The 21985-nt window shown below is 35.0% G+C and overlaps 3 protein-coding genes and 1 pseudogene across 4 annotated transcripts; 1 reads left to right on the forward strand and 3 right to left on the reverse strand.

The window, feature by feature from the left end:
• Positions 1-204: 204 nt before the first annotated feature.
• Positions 205-3122, reverse strand: LOC149511690 (putative disease resistance protein At1g15890). The gene is made up of 3 exons (XM_022861333.2): positions 2896-3122; positions 2363-2464; positions 205-1996 (listed from the first exon to the last, which is right to left on the reverse strand). Exons 2-3 carry the CDS (start codon positions 2386-2388, stop codon positions 553-555), a joined length of 1470 nt encoding a protein of 489 aa, XP_022717068.2. The 5' UTR covers positions 2389-2464; positions 2896-3122; the 3' UTR covers positions 205-552.
• A 4988-nt stretch (positions 3123-8110) lies between these two features.
• LOC111275809 (uncharacterized) lies at positions 8111-10798 on the reverse strand (annotated as a pseudogene). Its single transcript, XR_016333833.1, has 5 exons — positions 10678-10798; positions 10491-10615; positions 9510-9560; positions 8997-9048; positions 8111-8307 (listed from the first exon to the last, which is right to left on the reverse strand). The product of XR_016333833.1 is annotated as an uncharacterized LOC111275809 (transcript).
• A 230-nt stretch (positions 10799-11028) lies between these two features.
• On the forward strand, positions 11029-16616 carry LOC111275808 (ultraviolet-B receptor UVR8-like). The gene is made up of 6 exons (XM_022861317.2): positions 11029-11895; positions 12712-12921; positions 14134-14244; positions 14959-15327; positions 15417-15524; positions 16099-16616. Exons 1-6 carry the CDS (start codon positions 11554-11556, stop codon positions 16438-16440), a joined length of 1482 nt encoding a protein of 493 aa, XP_022717052.2. The 5' UTR covers positions 11029-11553; the 3' UTR covers positions 16441-16616.
• Positions 16617-19676: 3060 nt separating this feature from the next.
• On the reverse strand, positions 19677-21696 carry LOC111275807 (CBS domain-containing protein CBSX5-like). The gene is made up of 2 exons (XM_022861316.2): positions 21117-21696; positions 19677-20816 (listed from the first exon to the last, which is right to left on the reverse strand). Exons 1-2 carry the CDS (start codon positions 21494-21496, stop codon positions 19970-19972), a joined length of 1227 nt encoding a protein of 408 aa, XP_022717051.2. The 5' UTR covers positions 21497-21696; the 3' UTR covers positions 19677-19969.
• Between the last annotated feature and the right edge of the window lie 289 nt (positions 21697-21985).

Consider the following 21985-nt stretch of genomic DNA (forward strand, 5'->3'; position numbering starts at 1 on the left):
GTTATGTAGCACTGGTTTAAACCATGAGAAAAATGCATTTTCCCATTTAGTTCAGACAATGCAGTTAATAAAACTCAATTGCTGAATATTGGATGGAAGTTGAACACCATCTCGATTCATTCCGTAACCATTTAATTCAATGCATTTTTCCCCAAAGAAACGACTAAAAAATTTCAATTACAATTTTACAAAAAAAAAAAAAGGTAATAAAAAATTGCTTTTGTAATAAAGGTCAAATCATGCACATGACAGGAGGAAAAAGCTTTTTGTGAAGAAATAACAGTGAATTCAGTGCAAAACTGATGATAAATAGAGTTACAATTCAGAGAGTGAGACATGTTTTTGTTCCACCATTTGCCTCACTTGGATCATTTGGTGTTTCAAACAAAGCAACCGTGATTACGAAGGCATTCTCTTCAACTGGGAAGTTCAATTTGTTGGGAAAAAATAGCAAACTATGACTCCCTTTCTTCTGCAATATTTGTCTTCACTTTTGACTGTACTGGCCGCGGCACCTACTCCTTGTTCTTCTGGCTCTCATTGAAATGATGGCTATGATGAATAGAGCTCCCGGGTGATCAGTACAGCCATATCTCTTACAAGATCATGCATTTTGACTCTTCCATTTCCAACATTTTCTAACAAGCAATTGTCAATAAGTCTTCCTAGGATTGCCTGGCCCCTGTCAATGTTTGCTTGCATGTTGCCCATATCATCTATTAATCCTTTTCTAATCCAGTCCCTTATCAGCTGCTCCTTCTGGATTCCAGAATCTTCATCATATGATGCAGTAGTGAGGAAACAATTCTGAATTTTGGGATCATTCAAACGATCGTAGCTGAATCTCAATTGCTGATATACAATGGCTTTAACATCCACATCCATGACAGTCTGTACATTCCTTTTTAATTCCTCCAATGCATTCCTCCATCTAGGGAGGCTATATTCACCTCTCATGCTACTGGCAACTGTGATTATTGCCAATGGCAAACCAGCACAACGCTCCGCAATGGATTTTGCAAATGGCACTAAAACTGAACAACTCATTAGACTTTGACCAACCTTGTCCAAGAACAATGTCCATGCTTCTGCTCCAGGAAGCGGTTCCATTTTTATTACTTGACAATCCATGCGTCGACATACATCCAATGATCGGGATGTTAGAACTAATTTACTCCCATTACTTGCAGTAGGCTCAGGAATTCCAACTTCTTCTAGAGAAAAATTGTCCAACACATCATCTAAGATTAACACATACCTTCCCTTTTGAGCAAATATTTCAGATAATATCCCTGCTCGTATTGTTTCATCTTCATCTTCTGAAATAACAGCACTAATTGCCGGTGCAATCTTATTCTGTAGTTCAATAACACTACATTTCCTTGATACAGTGATCCATACAACAATATTAAACTGGTTTGCATCTTTTAAGAGTTCATTGTTGACAAGCTTGATGACACTTGTTTTCCCAACTCCTGGCATTCCATAAATTCCGATCTTTTGAACCTCATTACTCATCAGGTATCCCATAATTTCATTCCTTTTAAGTGCTGCTGTTTCACCAACTAAACTTGGTATCGGCAACACCTGTCCCATCCGCAAAGGATCATCAACAACCAAACCATCAGAAAATCTACCCTTTTCAAGAAGTTGTTCAACTTCTTCTATCTTCTTACAAACATTGTTTTTAAGGAATCCACGTGAGTAAAAGCCGCTAGGTCCAAGTGCTTCTGATTCTAGGTTCTGTATTTCACCATCTACCCTTTCAACATTTTCCAACCACAGCTTAACTTCTTTCTTGACTTTCTTTCTTGGATGCAGCTCGGCCTTAATTCTTGATGCTGTATCATCTTTCTGACCATTTAATTCCTCTCTTTTTCTCTTCAGATTATTTACATTCTGATCAAGGCCTGTAGGGAATTTCCAGTGCTCTCCTACAATACCCCATATAGTTTTTCCAGCTTCAAAAACTTTTCCTACTTGTTCAGTAAAGTCCCTGCATAACACCCAATTTATGGCATTAGAATTCTTTGTCATGACAATTAAACTTTAAAAGAACTTAATTATGCAAACAGATATTTTAAGAAGCCTGTAATTGGGGAAAAAAAAAGTTGGCCAATTGCTCAAAAATTTAGTATGATTTCTGATTATTAACTCCATATATTATGACTTTGGGAACAAATTCTACATTTTCTTATTACTACTTGCTAAAAATAATTTTGCACAATGCAAATTAAAGAGTCCTACTCATAAACCCCAGGCCAAAGCTGCAAAAAATAGTAATAATAACAAAAAAAAAAAAAAAAAACAGTGTCAAAGAAGTCTATAATTGTCAACATTCATAACCAAAATTTCCACATACATGAGATTTTTTAATGATATACCCATTTTAAGACAATGAAGAATCTGATTTTGGATAGAGATATAGAGGTATGCCTGGTTCCTTGAGGAGGAATCTGGATACCTGCAAAAGATTTTGAAATTTACACATCAATTTTTACTTTTAACTGATTATAACAACAAATTCCTAAAGTAGAACCCTTTTCAATAATGTTCCAGCAACTTCAGTTTGAACTACATATTTTGTTGACTTAAGTTCCCCATCTAAACATTTAATTCTAAAAGATTACATAGGTTTTTCAGTTCATAATTAATTTTTTTATCAAAATATTCATGCATCATGAGCATGAAGAGGCCAAAAAATTAAAGCATATGAATAATATAAAAACAAGTTAATAACCCAATCAAGAACAATCAATGTTAAGACTCAAGTCAACAAGTAAAGGCGAGAAAGTAATAGCAGAGCAGAGCAGAAAAATATTTCATGAACAAGCATGACCTTTTCGCACAATTCATAACAGTCAAAAGAAACATAGTATTGGAAATTAAAATTACCTGATAATTGAAGAAAAGGCCCAGCTAATAAAAAGAAGCAAATTCCTTTGCCAACAGTAGAACCTTGGTAGAAGATGTATACAGACTGTGGGGAAAAGAAATGGGAAAGTAGGAAGAAATACCGGGGAAGGAGCCGAGGAAAGTTCAAATAAATAGAAGAGAAATTACCTTTATTTGTACCAGTCAACTTAAAGGAAACTCTCTGTAGAAATATTAAAGCAAATTGAAGTGTAGGGGTTGATTCCACCTTCCTTGTTGATTTTTATGATATGCTACAAAATTTGGCATTTGCAGGGTCAAACGTCAACTATTTTATTTCTCTTTTATTATCTTTATCATGTCCACGTGTTTTCTTTTTCCCTATGGTTAGGAGTGTTTCATGGGGGAAAGCCCAAGTTGCTTAAGTAAAGTATAAGGCATTCAAGGCCAGCCAATCTGCAGCTTCGAAATTCCAAATTAAGTTTCATATTCCTTTGGGCTGTCCAATGAAGATAATATGCTAATAGACTTGATTAAACGTTCTAATATACGCGTTGTTCATCGGCCATGTCCGAATTCTGACTTTAGTTTACGTTCTAAATATAATCGGTCCATTGCTTAATTGACACCAAGCAAGTCCACTGACCATGTCTAACATGAAAAAGGTATAAAAGGTAAGATCAAGCCACAGGCAACACATTTCGAACCTTATACCATCTCTCTTTCCTCCTACCTTCCTTCTTTCTCTTAATACTTTTTCTGACTTAACTAACATTGGCTATCTAGCCAGCCTTTTGACAGGATCTCGATATCCAAGACCAGAAAACATAAATATTGCTCTCCTTGGTGGAAATATAAGCTTTACACGAAATTAAATATATGTATTCAAAAATTTTGGGTAAAGGAAATACAATCAACTTTGCAGCAGAATTAAGGGTAACATAATCTGCCATGTTTTCAATGATTAAATACGTAGAGAAATTCTTGACATGTTTCTATTAACAGACAAGAAACAAAGTGCAAAACAGACAGACTCAAAGTACAAAAACAACAAATATTACACTAGGAAACCTCGGAAATTCCACAGTTGGTGAAGACGATTAAAGAAAATTTAGAAGAACACTGGTGTTCTGCAGAGGAGTGAAATTTACAATTCTACCTTCACTCCCAGAGTGAGCAATTTCCCTTTTCGTCTTCTTAGCCACAGTCTTAAAATTTTGAAACAATATGTTGAAATGAAATGGTATCTAGGAAAAGATAAGACCAGAAAAGGCATCAGTTATAAGAATATAAAATACAAAGGAAAAAGAAAACTCAACAAAGATAGATTGAAGATAAAGGACTTACAACTATGCTTAAGCCTTCTATTCTACAGCTTAAATTGGTCTTGCTTTCAAAAATAACAAAGAAACGGTCACCAGGGTCTTCATCAGAGATTCTGACTTGACAGGGAATTTAGGGGAGTGTAGAATGGCAAATGGTTACAATTGAGAACGTGAGTAGCCACCATTTCCTTCTATTTTGCAGCAGCATTAAGTTGGTGACAATTTATCTTTCACCTGATACAACATCTGAGGAAAGACAGACAGAAAAGCTTGAAATTAATATATACGAAAGGCAAAAAATGGTAAGAACTAAATGAGATTGAGTGATATACAAATGATGAAATGAAGGACTTGTAACTGTAAACTTGTACCATTTAATCCAACAGCTTACTTCCATTGTGTTTCTAAGTAAAAGGCTGGTGTCATATGCATGTCATGAAATAGGCCAAAAAAAAAAACATTATAAGGAATTTCCGTATAAAGCTTTATGAATAATTTTCTGAGAAAAAAATTTTCTTTTATCAAAGATGGTTCGGAATAGAATTCAATCCAAACACACCAGAAAAATATTTAGAGAGCTATTTATGAAAGTGACCGCATAACTTATATGAGAACAAGAATTGTTTGATGTGATCTATTTATGGAAGGATAACAACCAATAAAGGCAAATAGAGAAGGAGACCAATTAGTGAGCTCTTCAGGACCAATTAGCGTAAAAATCTAGACAGAGGAAAGCTGCATATAGATTGTGATGCAATCAATTTTTAGGCAGGGTTATTGTAATATCTTATTCATGAAATTGTAACAGGGGTGATATTCAAATTCAGTTTTCTGATCAAAATGATTCCATATGAAATTGAAAATTTCTGGCCATACCAAGAGTTGGAATCAAAACATCGACAAGAGGTTGAAGACCCCCAATGTTAGCCATCACCATAATGTAACAACACCAAGAAAATACATGAAAACAGACTCTGACACAATAATTGTATGAACTCTTTGGAACAAATTCATCATAGATCGACACAAAAGTGGAAAATTAAAATTTGACCTAAGCAGAAGGATCAACCAATCAAAGAGTTTGACCAAAATTGTTCACGCTTACCTAAATTCTTAGAAACCTCTAAAACATCAACAAGAAGGATAAAAACAGACTTGAAAAGAAAATGCATCAAGAGAGTTCCGAACATCAAATTGTGAGCTGCTGCAGCTGCCGACAAATAATCCTTGACGTGCTAAGGTCTCCAGGAAAACTGGAAAGGCCAAGCATGACATTAACATATAAGAAAGTGATAATGGAGAGAGATTAAGAACAAAGCAGGAAAGACTTAAAAATGAAGGACAAAGTAAGCATATTACCTAAAATTAAGGCCTAGTACTGTCTAGCACTGTAAAATTTGCTTTTCTTATGTATGGCATGGGAGATATTGAGTTCCTTCAACTATCAACAAGACTTCCATATAAATATTGTCAAATAGGGGAAATGGAAGTTCTAAATATCACATTTCGGAGACTCACACAAGGTGAGATCTCAAACCTGAGAACATTTGATCCTACAATCCTAGAGCCTCCACCTTACCACCAATAAGATCTCAAACTTGTTGATTTTCAGCAATACCAGTACTACTATTATAATTAAAGTTAAATCAAATGATTTTTTCACAATTGTTCATCTTGCTTGACCAAATATTCATGTTCCAAACAAGACCATATAAAATCATCTGAATAATGTTTTTAACAATGTTAAATTACCTGCTAATTTGAACCCCTTTGATAGCCTGACACTTCTGCAAGACCTCGAACAGGGAAGAAAAAACAGAGAAGAAAAAAAGGTTGGCAGATAGCAAGAAGCAAAGTTCCTTGGTAACTATAGAACCCTGGCAGAAGATATTTAACGAGCAAAGAAATAGTTAATTAGCTAGTGGTAAAAGGAGGTGGAAGCCATTTTGATTGATATTAACTACGAAATAATAGAGAGAGTAGTGAAAAGACTAGTCAAAAAAGTAAGAACAAGAAACTGCCAAGGAAAGTGCTAGCAAAATGACCAAAATTATTATGAGTCAATTCAATTGTTATGGTCTTGGTGCCACTTTCATGGCAGTTGCCACAAGGCAGACTTAAAGCAAAGTGCAATCTTGTAGTAATTTCCATCTTTTCTTATTAGTTGTTTCCTTGCTTTCTGCCATAATTGTTGGCATTTGCGGGTCTACCAAACCATCAGCTCTTAAGAATAAGAGACAGTAAGCAGATTACACAAAATTAAGGCTTGGGATTGTCAAGTACAGTAAAATTTGCTATTCTTATACATGGCAAATTGAGATCCATCAACTATGAACAGGACTTCCATAAAAAAATTGCCAAATACCAGGGGAACGGAAATTGTAAATATCAGATCTCCAAAGACTCACATGACTGAGAATCAAACCCGATCATACTATTCTCGAGCCTCCACCTTACCACAGGTAAGATCTTAAACATTTTTGTTGATTTTCAGCAATAACGTTACTGCTATCATAATTAAAGCTAAATGGAATGATTTGATCCCGATTGTTCATCTTGCTTGACCAAATATTCATGTTCCAAACAAGACCATAAAATCATCTGAACAATGTTTTTAACAAGGTTAAAACATAATCGTTGTAAAGTCAACATCTTAGTGAAAGTGGAAAAACAAAAACAAAACCCAAACAAAACAAACAAGGCATGTCATGATAAGCTTGAAACTGAATCAAGCAAGCAATTTTTCCCTGTTATGAGCGGAGATTAAAAGGAAAAAAAACTTAATTGAAAGTTACCTGCTTTGAACCCCTTGACAGGCTAACACTTCTGAAAGACCTCGATCAGTGAAAAAAAAAAAAACGAAGAAAGGAAGACCTAGAGCAGGTAAGAAGAAGCAAAATTCCTTTCTAACTGTAGAACGTGGTAGAAGATATGTATGGAGCAATCAGCTAGTAGTAAAAGGTAGTGGAAGTCTATGCTACCATCTTCACCCATATTAATTAAGAAATAACAAAGACAGTAGTGAAAAGAATAGTCAAAAAAGTAAGAGAAAGAAAGTGCCAAGGAAAGTGAAATGAAAAACAAGAGAAATGACATAAATTATGAATCAATAGTTGTGATGGATCCGACCCTTTACCCAATACCGAGCATAAAGAGAGCTTCATGCCCCTTTTTTTTTTTTTTGTTTTACTTATGGTGTTGCTGCCACTTTCGCAGTTGGTCGCAAAAGGCAGAATTAAAGCAAAGTGCACTTCCGTAGTAAATTCCATCTTTACTTATTAGTTGTCTCTTTCGTCTGCCATAATTGTCGGCATTTGCGCGTAAGTTACTGAGTACTGCATACTGATTTTTCTTAGTGTAGTATTTGGATACCCTCTGGAGGGAAGTATAAAACATGCAAACCAAAAGAAAATGACTGAGACATATCAAAGTTGATAGATCTACAAGTTTAAGGATAAATCAACAAGCTTAAACATAAATCCTGTCTATTTCTAATATCTTAGATAGCGATTACTGCAGGTTGTCACCATGAATAAAAAATTTTAAACAATTTCGGCATGGAAGAGGGAGGAAGCCTTGGTTTTCGGTGACAAATTGAAAACCTGTATTAGGCATTCCAATACATTATATCAGAATTTACATATGGAATAAGGTCTAAACCCATGACAATGTCATTGTATTTTATCAAATTCACTTAAAACCACCAAGAATCTTTACTGACCACCAACATCCAAATGCAGCTCTCCTTCTCAATCCGGCCAAGAACTAACAGTATTACAACATTCTAGATAATAGATATGTAATGCAAGAGTACAAGTAAAGGCAGAGCATAATTATGATTGCATTAAATTACTTTCAAAATTAAGAATTAACATTGACCAGTGACATCACATCAAATTAGAGTTTGCTACTTACAATTTTGAATTAGTTGGGGCATTTGTTTCATCTTGAACATCGTCGTCTAGTAACAATCTGAACTCTAGAATCTTGTGAAGTCAGGCAACTGGCTTTACTTGCTTTCTTGGAGCTTGGTTTGGATCTATTATACATTTTTCTGAGAAGAGATTTGCTTCTGATAGACCTGTCTCTTCATGAACTATAGGGGAAGCTTATGCAAAGAATAATTGACACAACAAATTCTTAATTTAAACAGGAAAAAGTTTGAGAAACAGATTAAACTGAATGAACATATAAACAATGGAATTGGGACGCTAATAAATTAACAGGTTGATCCCGTAAACCAAATGAGAAAGTCATGGAAGCAATTTTCCTAGCAAACACGATATGCAATTGAAACAGGTGAACAGAATGAGCTAGCATGAATACTAATAAACCAAACCCATGCCTTATCATTAAACTAATCTAGGCTTGAGGTGGGAATGCCCCCAAGATAAAAACTGACAACAGGGAGTTACATGCTCCTAATTTCATATGAGCTCTTGTTCATAAGTTCTCCAATTTGTATAAAGTACAAAGGTTTTAAAAAAATTCAGAATAATAGACTTAACTTGACCTCAAAATGAGGTCGGTTCTAATCAAATCGGAGGCCAAAAAGATTTTTTTTCAGAACCTCTGCACCTAAAATCTGGTTCCAGTGGTATGTTCCCTGTTTTCATAGTTATTCTTCCACGATTTTTTGTTTACCATCATATAAAAACTTATGAAAGGAGATTTAAACTTACAATCCTCCTATGTATTAGGTAAGAATATGTAAAATGATAACAAAAGAATGAATGAGAGATAACTAATGACAACCCAATTAAGCTCAAAGTTAGTATGATAGGAAATGTTGCTCACCATATTCAGAGAAAACAAAGCAAGTTCCTATTGTTTCTTCATATTCTCCAATCTGTAAATTGGAAAAGATATTTACTTAAAAGACAAAAATTTCATGAATTAAAAGCTCTCGCATGTGAGCAATCGCTTGATGTTTATTAAATATCAAATCAAAGAGTCAAAATACAGCGTAGGTTAGGGCTATCATGGACCACAAAATCCCTAGTGCATAGTAAAATTTATGACAAACTAACTACTTTTGATATATGTGGGAGAGGGATGAGTCTAACAAAATGATAATGAACAACGAGGAGAAAATGGCAGGCGGCAAGAATCATTTAGATGCTAAGAATTCTGAAATATAGATTGTCTGGGTTGATTGTGAATGCTAACGATAAACATCAATAAAAAGTAAAATGGCAATCCCTAGTTGTTGGGTAAATATGGTCATCAATGAATAGCACTTTAAAAACATAAATAACCTGGAACCTTTCTTGCTCAAGGTGTTAACAAGATTTTGCACAAACAACTCACCAGCTTCACTTTTTCATCTATGATTAATATTGGATTCATCATATCCAAACCCTGACATTCAATAACAACCTGATAATCACAATATGACCATAAAACATATAACAACAATGAGATCTTAGGCAGAATCGACAACAGAATACTGGTACATCAAGTAAACAAATATTCTTATCCAACAAATAATCAAGAAAACAAACACTATCCCCTATTTAACTGGAGTGAGGGGAGTGATAAGTGGAACACAGAAAATGGTAGAGCAAGAGTGTAAGGATGCAGGCAGCGTCTAATTCATACTTCTAAACATATTATCAAAAGGTATAGTAATACATTCAATCAAATCAAAATTAAATTCAGCTGCAGCAGAGCTCCAGTCAAAGACCCAAAAACATAAACAGGCCCAAATTTATTCCATCCAACAACACACACACACACACATATATATACACAAGTTTTGTATAAATTGAGTTCTCCCATAGTTAAAGCACTTGCATGAATACCAGTGATTGTGAATGCCACATCTGCGGCAATTGATAAGGGCAATATCTTCACACCACCTCCAATTCAAATGTTCAAAAATGCGAGGAAAAAAGGGTAATTTTAAGCGAATATATTTTACTTACCTTGAATTAATTCCTTCTTTTACGTTGATTGAAGCATAAATTTATTGGAATTTGATTGTTGTGTTTAGCATGGGCAGCCGCTGTTGTCCTGCTATTTGCGGCCGCGAAGCTATGTGTGTGATTGGTTGCTCTCATCTCCATTGCGGTGGATAACGGCCGCTACACCGCTATTTGAACCACTTGTGTCAGTACAACGAACACAAATCCCATTTCACTAACCCTCAAGACTCGAAATCAAGATTAAAAAATATTAAAAACATAGCTTTAAGTTTCAAATCTAAAATCAAGTAGCAAGAACCAAAAATTCAGAAATCTAAAAACTTAATAGAATTAAAAAAAAAAAAAATTGAGATTCAGAGCTTACAGAAAGAGCGTAAGGTGCATTTGGAGGAAAATCAATCTGCCCAGAAACAGTGTAAAGATCAAGCAATACATACTCTGTCTCTGCTTCCTCTTCATGCTTATCACCCTTCTTATTTTCCTCCATTACTGTAACACCCACAAATTTAAAAGAAAATTAAATTAAATTAAAAAAAAAAAAAAAAAACCACCTTTGTGGAAGCTGTCGCTGTTTGATGAGGGTTTGTAAAGATGTAAAACTCTGCGTTTTATTGATAAAGTTGGATACACGTGCGGGAGACAAACCTGAGAAAAAAAATATAATTTATGTTTCCGACGTGGCTATGCTTTGAACTGTCATTCAATTTTCTGACAAAACAACTTGGCGGAACGACAACTAGTGGCATCCACGACCCAAGGCAACACCGAACAAACTTTAATAGATTTGAGCAGATCCGCTAATTAATATCAGTTAACCAATCACCCTCCGACACGTCACTTAAATAAACTTTCATATGCATGTTGAAATGTGACTGATTGCATTTACATTGTTATCTTAAGACCGAGCTTACTAAATCTACCATTATTTTCTTCAGATAAAAAAAAAAGCTTGAGAGTTGTCACTGATATTTCTCTTTATGTCTTTTGCATTTCCGTTTGTCATTTTTTTTTAATTAATAATAATTTACAAAAAGCAAAAAAAATTTTCTTCTTTCGGTGGTGATTGAATTTCAGTGATTTTTTATCGTTGTTTTCTTTAATTTTTAATCCAATTTGAAACTCATATAATTCTAATAATCCTCTGTTTCAAACCCATTTTTTCACAGATCAAAAAAGAAATCCCAAATTTCCTCTTCGCAAAAAACAAAAATCAACGGTGATCTAGTGATCCGATCCATCCCATCTGATGATTAGTTTCCAATCAAAGCATCAGTCGCAATTAAGTTTCTCAACTCTCCTCCCTTCCGATGCATTCTTTATAATTTGCTTTAATTGCTTAAGATTTCGCCTCAAAATTTGAATTTTTATTCAGAACCCTAAATTCCCTTCATTTCAATTCCACAAAAAGAAAAACCGATTTTGTTTCAATGGCTGAAAGGAATAGGTTATTTTCAATTGAGGATTTACCATCCCATTTGATTTTGGAGATTTTAACGTCCGGTAAACGGTTAAGTGCCGTTGACCTAGTGTTGTTGGAGTTGACTTCGAGAACATTTGGAGGTAGTCACGGGGTTTATCCGACGAAATTCAGGTCATTGGTTGATTTAGCGGCATTTCAGCTATGCACGGCGAATGGGATATATATAGGGATGAGTAGGAGCAGTCAAAGGGAGCTCTTTGAAAGGTGTGATAGGAATTGGAAGAGAGTTTTGAGGTTTTTGCAGACTGTGGAGCAGTCATCGGATATGGTCCATACCTCTGCAGGCAATGTAACTATTTCTTCTTTTTTTTTTATCAACTTTTGATTATTTTAATTGCTTTAAGATTAATAAATTTTATGTACTTTAATTTTTTTATGTTAAACTTGAGAATTGGTTTAGAATTTAGTTTAGATTTTGATTCCTTTTGGTCTTTAATGGTTTGCTATTTTTTGGCATGTTTGAGTATAAAAGGAAATGCGTGGTTTAGTTTTATATGGAATAATTAAGATTTAACCAATGATCAAACATGGTTTACAGCAATTTTTGAAGTAATGAAAAGGCAATAGCATAAAGTAAGTAACTAAATGAAGGCTTAACTTATGGTTAAGTTGAAATTTGACTGAATTCCACCCTGCGTTAACGGTGGATTATTGAGCATTTAGTTGGGTTGCATTTTTACCCAGTTTTAACAATCGGTTGTTTGATAGTTGTTATTGTATTTTTTTGGCAGAAAAACAAAATTTTATTTCTGGTATGTTCTTGCTTTTAGTTTTCTATCAAGCTGAATTGTGTGTGTTATGGTTGCTGGTAGTGTTTTGGTGAGGAACATATGACTTTTGCTCGTTACACTATTCTATAATATCAGGAAAGAGAAAAGGAGTGTCATTTGAGCTTGCAACAAGAACCCAAAAGCAATTTAGATGAATTTGAAATATTAGGCCTATTAGAGAAGAAAAGATGAAAAGTTGTCATTGAAGTTTATATCTCTTTTTTCATGTCCGCAGCATTTTTAGATTTTCTTATGTTTCTGCATCCAGCTGTCATAGGTGCTGCTATAAAAAGAGTTCTGGTTACTCAACACTTATTATCAGTTTGGTTTACCAGATGCAGATAACAACTGGAAGGTATCACACATTGCTAATTAGCAACTCATCAGTGTACTCTTGTGGTTCCAGTTTGTGTGGTGTCCTCGGACATGGTCCTGAAACAACACAATGTGTAGCATTTACGAGGATTAACTTCCCTTATCCTGGTAATGTGATCCAGGTGTCAGCTTCTCAGAATCATGCCGCATTCATTTTGCAGTCTGGAGAGGTTTGTTGCTCATTTCAGTTTGCCATGTTTTTTAGTTAGCAGTAGCATACTCAGGGTGCATTTTGTACAGGAGCCACATGTTATCTTTCCCTAGCATGTGATGTCAATTCTTTGTAATTTCAAATGCATGTTAGTGTTTGTTGTGGTTGTGAATGTTTGATCCAGCTGGCTTTGAAAAAGTCAAATGTTACCTCACTGTGAATGCTGATAACATCAGTGATATGATTAATGGAAAGGTTGCATTTTTTACTTTTGAGCAAATATACTCAGAGATAACTGTTTAGAGCTACATCTATTGAATACCTATTTAACTACTATTTGTCATGGACATGATAGCAAATGCCAATTGCAAATACATAGGTAACATACCATGTAGCATGTTGGCCTACTTTTCTATTGCATAGTTGGGTTGTTTGGGTTCTTAATGCATTGACTGAACAAATGAGAGATTTAGCTTAAGTCTGAGCACCTGATATGCATCTTTCTGAAGTCTAGACGTAATCACTCTAGGTCTTATTTATTAAACAGGGCGAGTCTTTTAGTGTATTAAGTGCTCAATCAATTGCTAGTGTCTTGGTTCAATAAAATTTGATAATAAATTTATGAAAATGTGGACCTTACAGAATATTTTCTTGGGGATTTGAGGGGGAAGGATTTTTAATGGTAACAACCTCTTTATGGCCTTCATAATTAAATTCAGGGTAGAAGTGAGCTGAATCTAGGCTAGAAAGCATATTATATATATTTACTAGTCTGAGTTGGTTATATAATGGCTGTGTTAGTATGGATGGCCATCTATGAGCTTGCATTGCTGGCTCTGATGATCAATTAGTTGAGCAGGCCTTTGGTTGAAGTTGATTTGTTCAGGTGAAAAGTTTGAAATTGGCACACTTCAGCCAAAGTTCATGCTTTGTTGAATTAGCACAGGTGAGTTCTAATCAATCTTGGCATGAAACAAGATCGTGTTGCTTGATTGTTATACAGCCCTGTAAACATGTTTTCTCATCTTTGAACATGCTTTGTGATCATTGCATTTGATGTATATAAGGTTGTATTTTTTTGGGTAATGTTATATGTTATACACCCAAATTTCTTTGCGGTTACAATTTGTGGATGCATGCATATTTTACAGTTTGTCAACAATGAAATACATATGTGATCAGGTATCAAGTAGTTGCAATATTCATATTGCGTCACCAATTACTTATGCAGGTTTTCACATGTGGAGACAATTCATCATTTTGTTGTGGCCACAGAGATACAAGCCGCCCTGTTTTCAGACCAAGGCTTGTTGAAGCAATGAAGGGAATTCCTTGTAAACAGGTAGACTGCATATAACCCTCGTTATGGTGTAACATGTTAATAATAGTTTTACTTGAGAGTGGCAGCAGTTTGTTCTCTACGTTGTCCTATAAGCAGATCTTTAACTTCTTTATATATTTATGTTAATATCTTATTTGTACTGGTTGTACTTATTGTCACTTCTGTCATTGATGTTCTTTTATCTTCCTTATTTTCCCTGTGTTATTTGAGAAGCAGATGCAGTTAAATTGTTCAGAATGATTGGCTTATGGTTTTGTTCCGGCGAAGCTGCTTTCTGTCATCACTATAACTATTTAGCTTGCTAGGTTGATGATTGTCATGAAACCTAACAAACAAGATGCATTACACTTGCATGTAGTTCATAGCATGTAGTTCAGAAGTCAATATGCAGTATTTTGCGCAAACTGCAGTTTAAGCTTGCTGGTGAGCGAGGTTTAAGCCCTCAAAAGCCAAGTTGTCTTTGATAGATTAAGACTTAATTTAATGTTTAAGGTCTGAGCAGAAAGCATTTTTGCAATAAAGCGTCCTTAATATAATCTGAATGGTTGATTTGAAGATATACTGTTACTTTTGTTGTGGCAACTGGCAAGAATTAGTAAGTTGCTTCTTCTTCTTTGCAATCATGGTTTTGAAAATTTCAAGTCACTTTGCAGGTACCTGTTTTCTTCCGAAATTTGTTCTTATCTAATATTAGAAAGGTTGAACTTGTTTCAGGTAGCTGCTGGACTGAATTTTACTGTGTTCCTTACAAGACAAGGCCGTGTATATACATGTGGAACTAACACACATGGCCAGCTGGGTCATGGAGACACTCAAGACCGACCAAACCCCAAAATGGTTGAACTGCTTGGGGGGGTTGGCTCTGTAGTTCAAATTGCTGCTGGCCCAAGCTATGTTTTAGCTGTAACTGACAATGGAGTGGTTTACTCTTTTGGTTCTGGTTCTAATTTTTGCCTTGGCCATGGGGAGCAGCAAAATGAGTTCCAGCCACGTGCAATCCAGACATTTAAGAGAAAAAGTATTCATGTTCTTCGTGTCTCTGCTGGTGACGAGCATGTTGTGGCACTTGATTCCAGTGGATACGTGAGTCACTGCATTTGAGTTGAACTTTGTGGTTGTTGATTATGCCTTTTTTTTTTTTGTGGTTTCACAATTTTCTAAGCTGATTGTAGGTATATACCTGGGGAAAAGGTTATTGTGGTGCATTGGGCCATGGAGATGAGATCGATAAAACTCTTCCAGAACACTTGATCATCCTTAAGAGTCAGCTTGCTGTTCAGGTTAGTTTCATCCATCATTATAACATTTCTGAAGTGGTAATATGTTTGAGTGAATCAGAAAATGCAATATCTAACTCTAGTTGTGCGGAAGACCTATATTGAACTCTTCATACTACCCATTTTTTTTTCCTTTTTATTGTTGACGGGTTTTAAGATTCAGTCATTTAACTGTGTCTTGGATCTACATTGAAACTCGTAGAGTTTTGGAAACTGTGAGGCCTTCTCCTTACCACCTATGAAGCTTCATTATTAGCACACATCAAGCTGGCTCACCTGCCTAGCTGGTTCACTATTGTATTGCTTTTGGAGCACACCATCCTCTTAATGAATTCATGAATTGGACTTTAATGTGCTTCAATATGTAATTTGTAAATGCATATCAAAGTTTGCTGACATGCCTATAACCATAAGTATATTGAAGTTGACATGGATGCTTGTCATGTCTAGCCTCCACTGTGCATGTATCTGTTTTCATTACTATCCTTGTCCATGAGAAGAATCCGGTTGATTTTGTTCAATTAAATGACATGCTTGGCATCCATGATTGAATGACTATGGTTACTGTTTGGTGTAGGTTTGTGCAAGAAAGAGGAAAACATTTGTTCTGGTTGATGGCGCTTCTGTCTATGGCTTTGGGTGGATGGGATTTGGGAGCCTGGGATTTCCAGACAGGAGCGTATCTGATAAAGTTATGAGACCTAGAATCCTTGATAGCTTGAAAGGTCACCGTGTTTCTCAGATTAGCACAGGTCTGTACCACACTGTGGTGGTAACTCACCAGGGGAGGATGTTAGGATTCGGGGACAATGAGCGAGCACAACTTGGCCATGACACATTGAGAGGTTGCCTTGAACCTACAGAGATTTTTATTCCGGAAATGGAAGAAAAAACAAATCTTCTTTCAGAAAGCAGATGAAATGCATTGAACTATCATCTGCTTTTGTGCAGGTTTGTGTTATATTCTGAGAGGTGAAACACTGTTTTTCCCCCTCATTAAAACTTTGTAGAATTACACGTATCGTAGCTGTGCATGCTGGATACTAATTGTTGTATTTTAGAAAGTTGAATATGTAGCTCCTGATGTTGCTTTTTTCCCCTGCTTTCATCGATTATTTTGCAAAACAATCAATCGGTCTTTACTCTTTACCATGCCTTGGGTGGATTCTCCCCAAAAACATTTAAAAAAAAACCTCGTTCATTTGTGATCCTTGGACCTGGTTGATAGTCAAATCCCTATGTCTCAGGGTTGAATTGCTACTTCATATTGGGCAAAAGATTTCTCTGCCTCAGTAGTTGAAGTTCAACTAAATGATAAACTTGAAGCTCCAAATCTGAGTAGCACAATAAAACACATCCTGGAAAAGCTATTAACGGATAAACTTTAATGTGAACTTTCCGAATGAAATCAAAACGTGCTCAGTTGTTAGCCAAGTTACATTTCTATTCAATTACATTTTCAAGTCTATATTCACGTGAAGTTTGATCCAAGACCAGGTGGCTTGAATCACGTATAATGTATTTCTTCAGCTTCCATCTTTCTCTCTGTGTATCACTCGGGCCTTCGTTTCTGCATATACGCACACAAATTTCCTGGAAAATTATTGAAGGAGACAGAGGTAGTTAACCAGGTTTAATATAAATTCCAAATCTGGTGAACAAAACTTGGCTTTGCATGACTCTAACTCAGATCAGGGAAGGGTTAGTTTGATTCATCCTTAGGTATTTCTGTTAGCCATCCTTTTCACATTTCTATATTTCTATAAAATAAAAAACCACCAGCTGGATGATGAGACTGGATTTGCAAGATATAGCACTACCATTTTCTTCACACAATTTCCATTTTCCAGTCCTCATTTAAATTAGTCATTTGCCTGATTAGGGATATACAGAGAAGACAAAAATACTGAGATAATAGGTGGAAACTATACATAGGATGCTGTTTCGATCAGAAAGTGGAGCATTTAGGTTTGAATTTGACATTTTTTCTCTTCTCAAATAGCATTGGGGCAGATAGGAAGGAAAGGTATTCACAATCTGGCCTATCTAGTAGTTGGAAGGCGATTGTTATTGTCATTCACATCTTGCAAAATCTGACCTTAAGACAACTTCGAATGCAGGTCATTTCCAAGATTAAACAAATCTAAAAATATGCAGCAGCTTTTCCCACTTTGTGAAAGGCTCTCACCTATTTGCACAGCTTGAAACTGATATAAAATGTGATCAAGTCAAAATTCTTTCTAATTGATGAACCTTAAGAACTGTAACAAATTTTAACATAACTGATAACCCTTTCTTACCTCATTTACCTACCTCACCTAGGTTAGTGTCAAGATTCAAACTCAAAATCTCGATAAATTTTCAACCAATCCAAGTTTCTAGTAACAGAGGAATTATCATTTGCTAGCTTTTTTCCCCCGATTTCAGTTGATCCATATGTATACTACACAGTTTGTTCCTCCAGGCCATATCCAGAATTTTAGGTTTCCAATGGTTCACAGATTCTTCAATGAGGAAGCAAAGATTCTATCTTTTTGGTATTATCAAGTATAGTATCTGGAACCTGAAAAGAGAAATTGTATTCTTTCTTTATATTGTGATCAGTCACCTGCTTTCCGCTAGGACGACCATAAAACGTACAAGATTACACCTAAGCCTTCAACCAGATAAATGAGATTCCAAGGAAAGCAGCTGTCAATAAGATTCAATAGTTTTATTATATAAAAAGAAAATTAAGGATACAAATTTTATCAGTGATTATTAAAAATATATCATAAATTATTAAAAAATTAATTACTAAAATTATATGAAGAAATTATCAAAATTCTATCAATAATTACCAAAATTATATATAAATTACCAAATTAGTATCAAAAGTTATCAAAATCAAAATTATATAAAAAAGTTATCAAATTTTATTTATATTATATTAAAATTAAAATTAAATTATTAATATTTATCATTATTCTCATAATATAAAAAATTATTTATTAAAATAAATTTTTAAAAATAAAAATTATAAGTGTATCGTGCACAAACCAAAAACTAATGTAATATATATTACTCAAACTACAATTCTACAACTACAAAAATCTTGTCTAGCCGATCCACTTTTGAAACTTATTTTGCTAAAAAAAATTCTATTCAGAAAGGTGAAAATCCTGAAGAATTATTCAAAATCTCTAGAACTGGTAATTTGGAGGATCGGGAAGGGTATGGATTTATTTTAGGTTGAATATTTTTGAGTTGAATTATTTTCTCCCTCCCCAAACTTTTTTTTTTAATATGTGAAACTGAAAACTCACTGTATTAGTTCCGCGTATATCAAATGCGAAATTCCAGCTATGATCAAATTCAATAATGGTTAAAATAATGCTAGTAGAAAGAACAAGAATTAATCAAATTATATGAAGTTTTGGTTGGTACCAACATATGATACTAGTAAATATAATACTGGTTGAAACAACAAAAAATAATCAAATTGTGCTGACTTTGTATTGGTTGGTGCCAAAATATTATACTGATAAGATCAAAAAAAGAGATTACCCTACATATCTTCTCTTTTTTGAGCTTTTGATTAACAGGTTGGATCTGAACTAGCACAACCAATGGCTGGTGGGAAACTTTCATCATTAAAAAGCTTTATTTGGATCTCCTCTTCTGCTACAAATGCCAGCCCCACAATTTAATGGGATATGCCCTTTTCCACTTTCCTGCCATCAAAACACTGCTTGGAAAAACTTTGACATATCTCAGCTGTTTGAACTTTGAAGTTTAAACTGAATCCATGCCATGCCCACAATCTGCAAGCTCAAGCTGCTTCTTAAAGTGTGAGGTCAGTTGATATATTCATATACATACTTTTGTAACTGCAGGCAAGATCATGAGCTGTCATCATGAAGAATTGAAATAGCTCCCCCACCAAGTCTTTAAGATGTGAAACTGATAAACAAGTCCATTTGCATTTGTGTCCACATGTTATGGTTCACTTTTTTCAACTAGCTGGTTTTCAATTCCTTAAGATCATTGACCTACAAGAACTACCTTTCAAACACACGAGAAGATTTTTGTTTTTATATTTGAGATTATCAAGATTGAAGCTGATCATTAAAATTAAGCATTCGGCGCACGAGAAGAATCTTATAATCAGAATCATGAAAGAAAGGCGGAGATCATCCGCTTTTTTTCACATAATCTTCAATTAAAAGACAGGATAAGATAGGAAAGAAAATATAAAGAAGGCTTGCAAATTCATACAATCAGATACCAAACTTCTCATGTCAAATGACAGAAGAAAACAAAATAAGAAAGAAAATGTTCCATATTCACACAACTTTCCCAAATTTTTTATTCTTCCTCTACCAGCCTCAGCTTTCTAAGCATTGTTAGCATCAACAAAGCCTAGCAGATGATTAGCAAAAACTTTTAAACAAAAGCTTCTCATCTTGTCAGGCCATGGTTTCCATATGTTCCCTGAAAACTTTTAACATGTCAGTAAATGTGACAATTCCAACCAAGCTACAATCATCCTCAATAACCCAAACATAGTTCACCCTGTGAGCAATTGCTTGGATCATCACTGCAATTAGTGAACTCTTGGGATGGCAAACAATTGCCTCAGCTCTTCTCACCATCCTGGCTGAATAACTCATTGACTTACTATGCCTTCCTGACCTTGGCAATGGTGACATTGGAGTTGTCATGGATTCCTCATCAGATGAAGATGCAGATGAGAATCCACAGGAAGACATAGACATTGTGAAATGTTCCAGCATTCCATTCAAGTTTCTCTCCTTCAACCTTGCTGATACAACCCGGACAAGGTCTTCTGGGGGACCTCCGCAGTCAATGTAGGCCATTAAATCCCCAGATGACAAGGTCTTGAGTGCTGCGGCGACTGTCTCGTCGCAGCAGGCCAAGTTGAAGGGAGAAATTTCTCCAATCAAAGTTCCTTCACTATCAACAACAGCCACCGAAGTTTGGTCCACCAGGGCACGAGAAATGGCTCCTATGGCTGCAGAGGCAGGGGAGTGGTACTCAATGGTGAGGATTTCAGGAGTAATGATGCCAAAATTGTCAATGGAGAAGGCAGGGATTGGTGAAAATAGGCCAATAGAGCTGAGTAGGAATCTGATCACATCTTCTTGAGTTAGCCAGCAGAATTCACGGCCTTTGTGGATAGTAACAGTTGGTGAAGGCTTCTGGTATTGTTTTCTCTTGTTGCTGAGCTTGGTTTTGATTGGTACCACAAGGTTTTGAGCTCCTTGGAGTATAAGATCAATTGCTTCTAACAAGCTTAAAAAACAGAACAATTATGATTAATTACTTGAAATTATATCAAAATTCTCATTGATTTTATATTTAATTAACAAAATTTCAATGAAGAGAGACTAGAACTGGGACCATTAATCTGCAGTCTGACAAAAAAATTTGTTTTTCTTGATTTTTGAAAACTCCCAAAGATAAAACAAAAACTGTGAAATGTAAAAACAACCCATTTAGCCAAAACATTGAAAGAAGTGAAGAAAAATCCAGAAAAACAACAGACTAATTTATAACTCAAAAGAAGAATCCAAACATTTCGATTATCTGTACCTGCAAGATGGTTCCACATGCATAACAAGGCCAGGAATCTTAGGTAAAAGCACAGAAACAGGCTCCTTCAAAGCAACAGAAGGAGACACCAAATTTTCATCTTTGCAAAGATAGCAAATCACATCCACCATGCAAACTTTGCCTACACATCTACACTCATCATCATCATCGCCATAATCATCAGAAAAACCAGCAGCTGATTCAAACCCTAAACTAGTTTTAGATTTATGGTCACAACTCCAGACACTAACAAAGTTATCATCAGAGGTTTTCAAGACCTCAAGGGCCTCAGCAATGGTGGATGTTATAGACAGTGACCTCAGCGCTGGCTTACCAAGACAGAGGTCAGATAACTCATGCGACAATAACCCCACTGCCATGCAAAAGCTATGGAAATTTGAGTGAGTGAAAAAGGGGAGGAAAAAATATTTTTCTGATTTTTTTTTTTTTTTTGTGTTCTTGAAGACAGATGGAGAACTTGAAGAATTGGGGGTATTTATATGAGAGGTGCCGGCATTGCTTGGAAAATGAAGGGAAGAGGGTACGGTACATGGTACCAAAGGGCCATAAAAAATTGTGGGCTCCATGTTACAATGTGAACTTGATTGAATATTTAAGATTACAGATAAGCCGTCTAGTTGTGTTTCACAGCGTTTTAAGACTTCGTCTAGAAAATGATTTTTATCATTTTGGAAATCATATGTAATTATTTAATCACCAAAATGATTTCATTATTAAAATAATTTTATCATTTGTAAATTAAAATCATTTTATTTGATTAAAAATTATTATATTTAATATTATTAAAAATTAAAAATTATTTTATTTAAAAATATTAAAATAATTATACATATTATAATAGTTATAGA

The sequence above is a fragment of the Durio zibethinus genome, chromosome 25 (genome assembly GCF_047325235.1).
Source record: "Durio zibethinus cultivar Kanyao isolate XHJ-2024 chromosome 25, ASM4732523v1, whole genome shotgun sequence".
In the NCBI taxonomy this organism is placed as follows: domain Eukaryota; kingdom Viridiplantae; phylum Streptophyta; class Magnoliopsida; order Malvales; family Malvaceae; genus Durio; species Durio zibethinus.

Excerpts from the sequence above, each read along its gene's own strand:
- LOC149511690 (XM_022861333.2), bottom strand. The coding sequence starts at position 2,388 with ATGGGTATATCATTAAAAAATCTCAT. Across the intron at positions 1,997-2,362 it reads ATATCATTAAAAAATCTCAT|GGACTTTACTGAACAAGTAG; the intron begins GTATGTGGAAAT and ends GGTGTTATGCAG.
- LOC111275808 (XM_022861317.2), top strand. The coding sequence starts at position 11,554 with ATGGCTGAAAGGAATAGGTTATTTTCAATTGAGGATTTACCATCCCAT. Across the intron at positions 15,328-15,416 it reads CACTTGATTCCAGTGGATAC|GTATATACCTGGGGAAAAGG; the intron begins GTGAGTCACTGC and ends AGCTGATTGTAG. Across the intron at positions 15,525-16,098 it reads AGAGTCAGCTTGCTGTTCAG|GTTTGTGCAAGAAAGAGGAA; the intron begins GTTAGTTTCATC and ends TGTTTGGTGTAG.
- LOC111275807 (XM_022861316.2), bottom strand. The coding sequence starts at position 21,496 with ATGGCAGTGGGGTTATTGTCGCATGAGTTATCTGACCTCTGTCTTGGT. Across the intron at positions 20,817-21,116 it reads CATGTGGAACCATCTTGCAG|CTTGTTAGAAGCAATTGATC; the intron begins GTACAGATAATC and ends CTGTTTTTTAAG.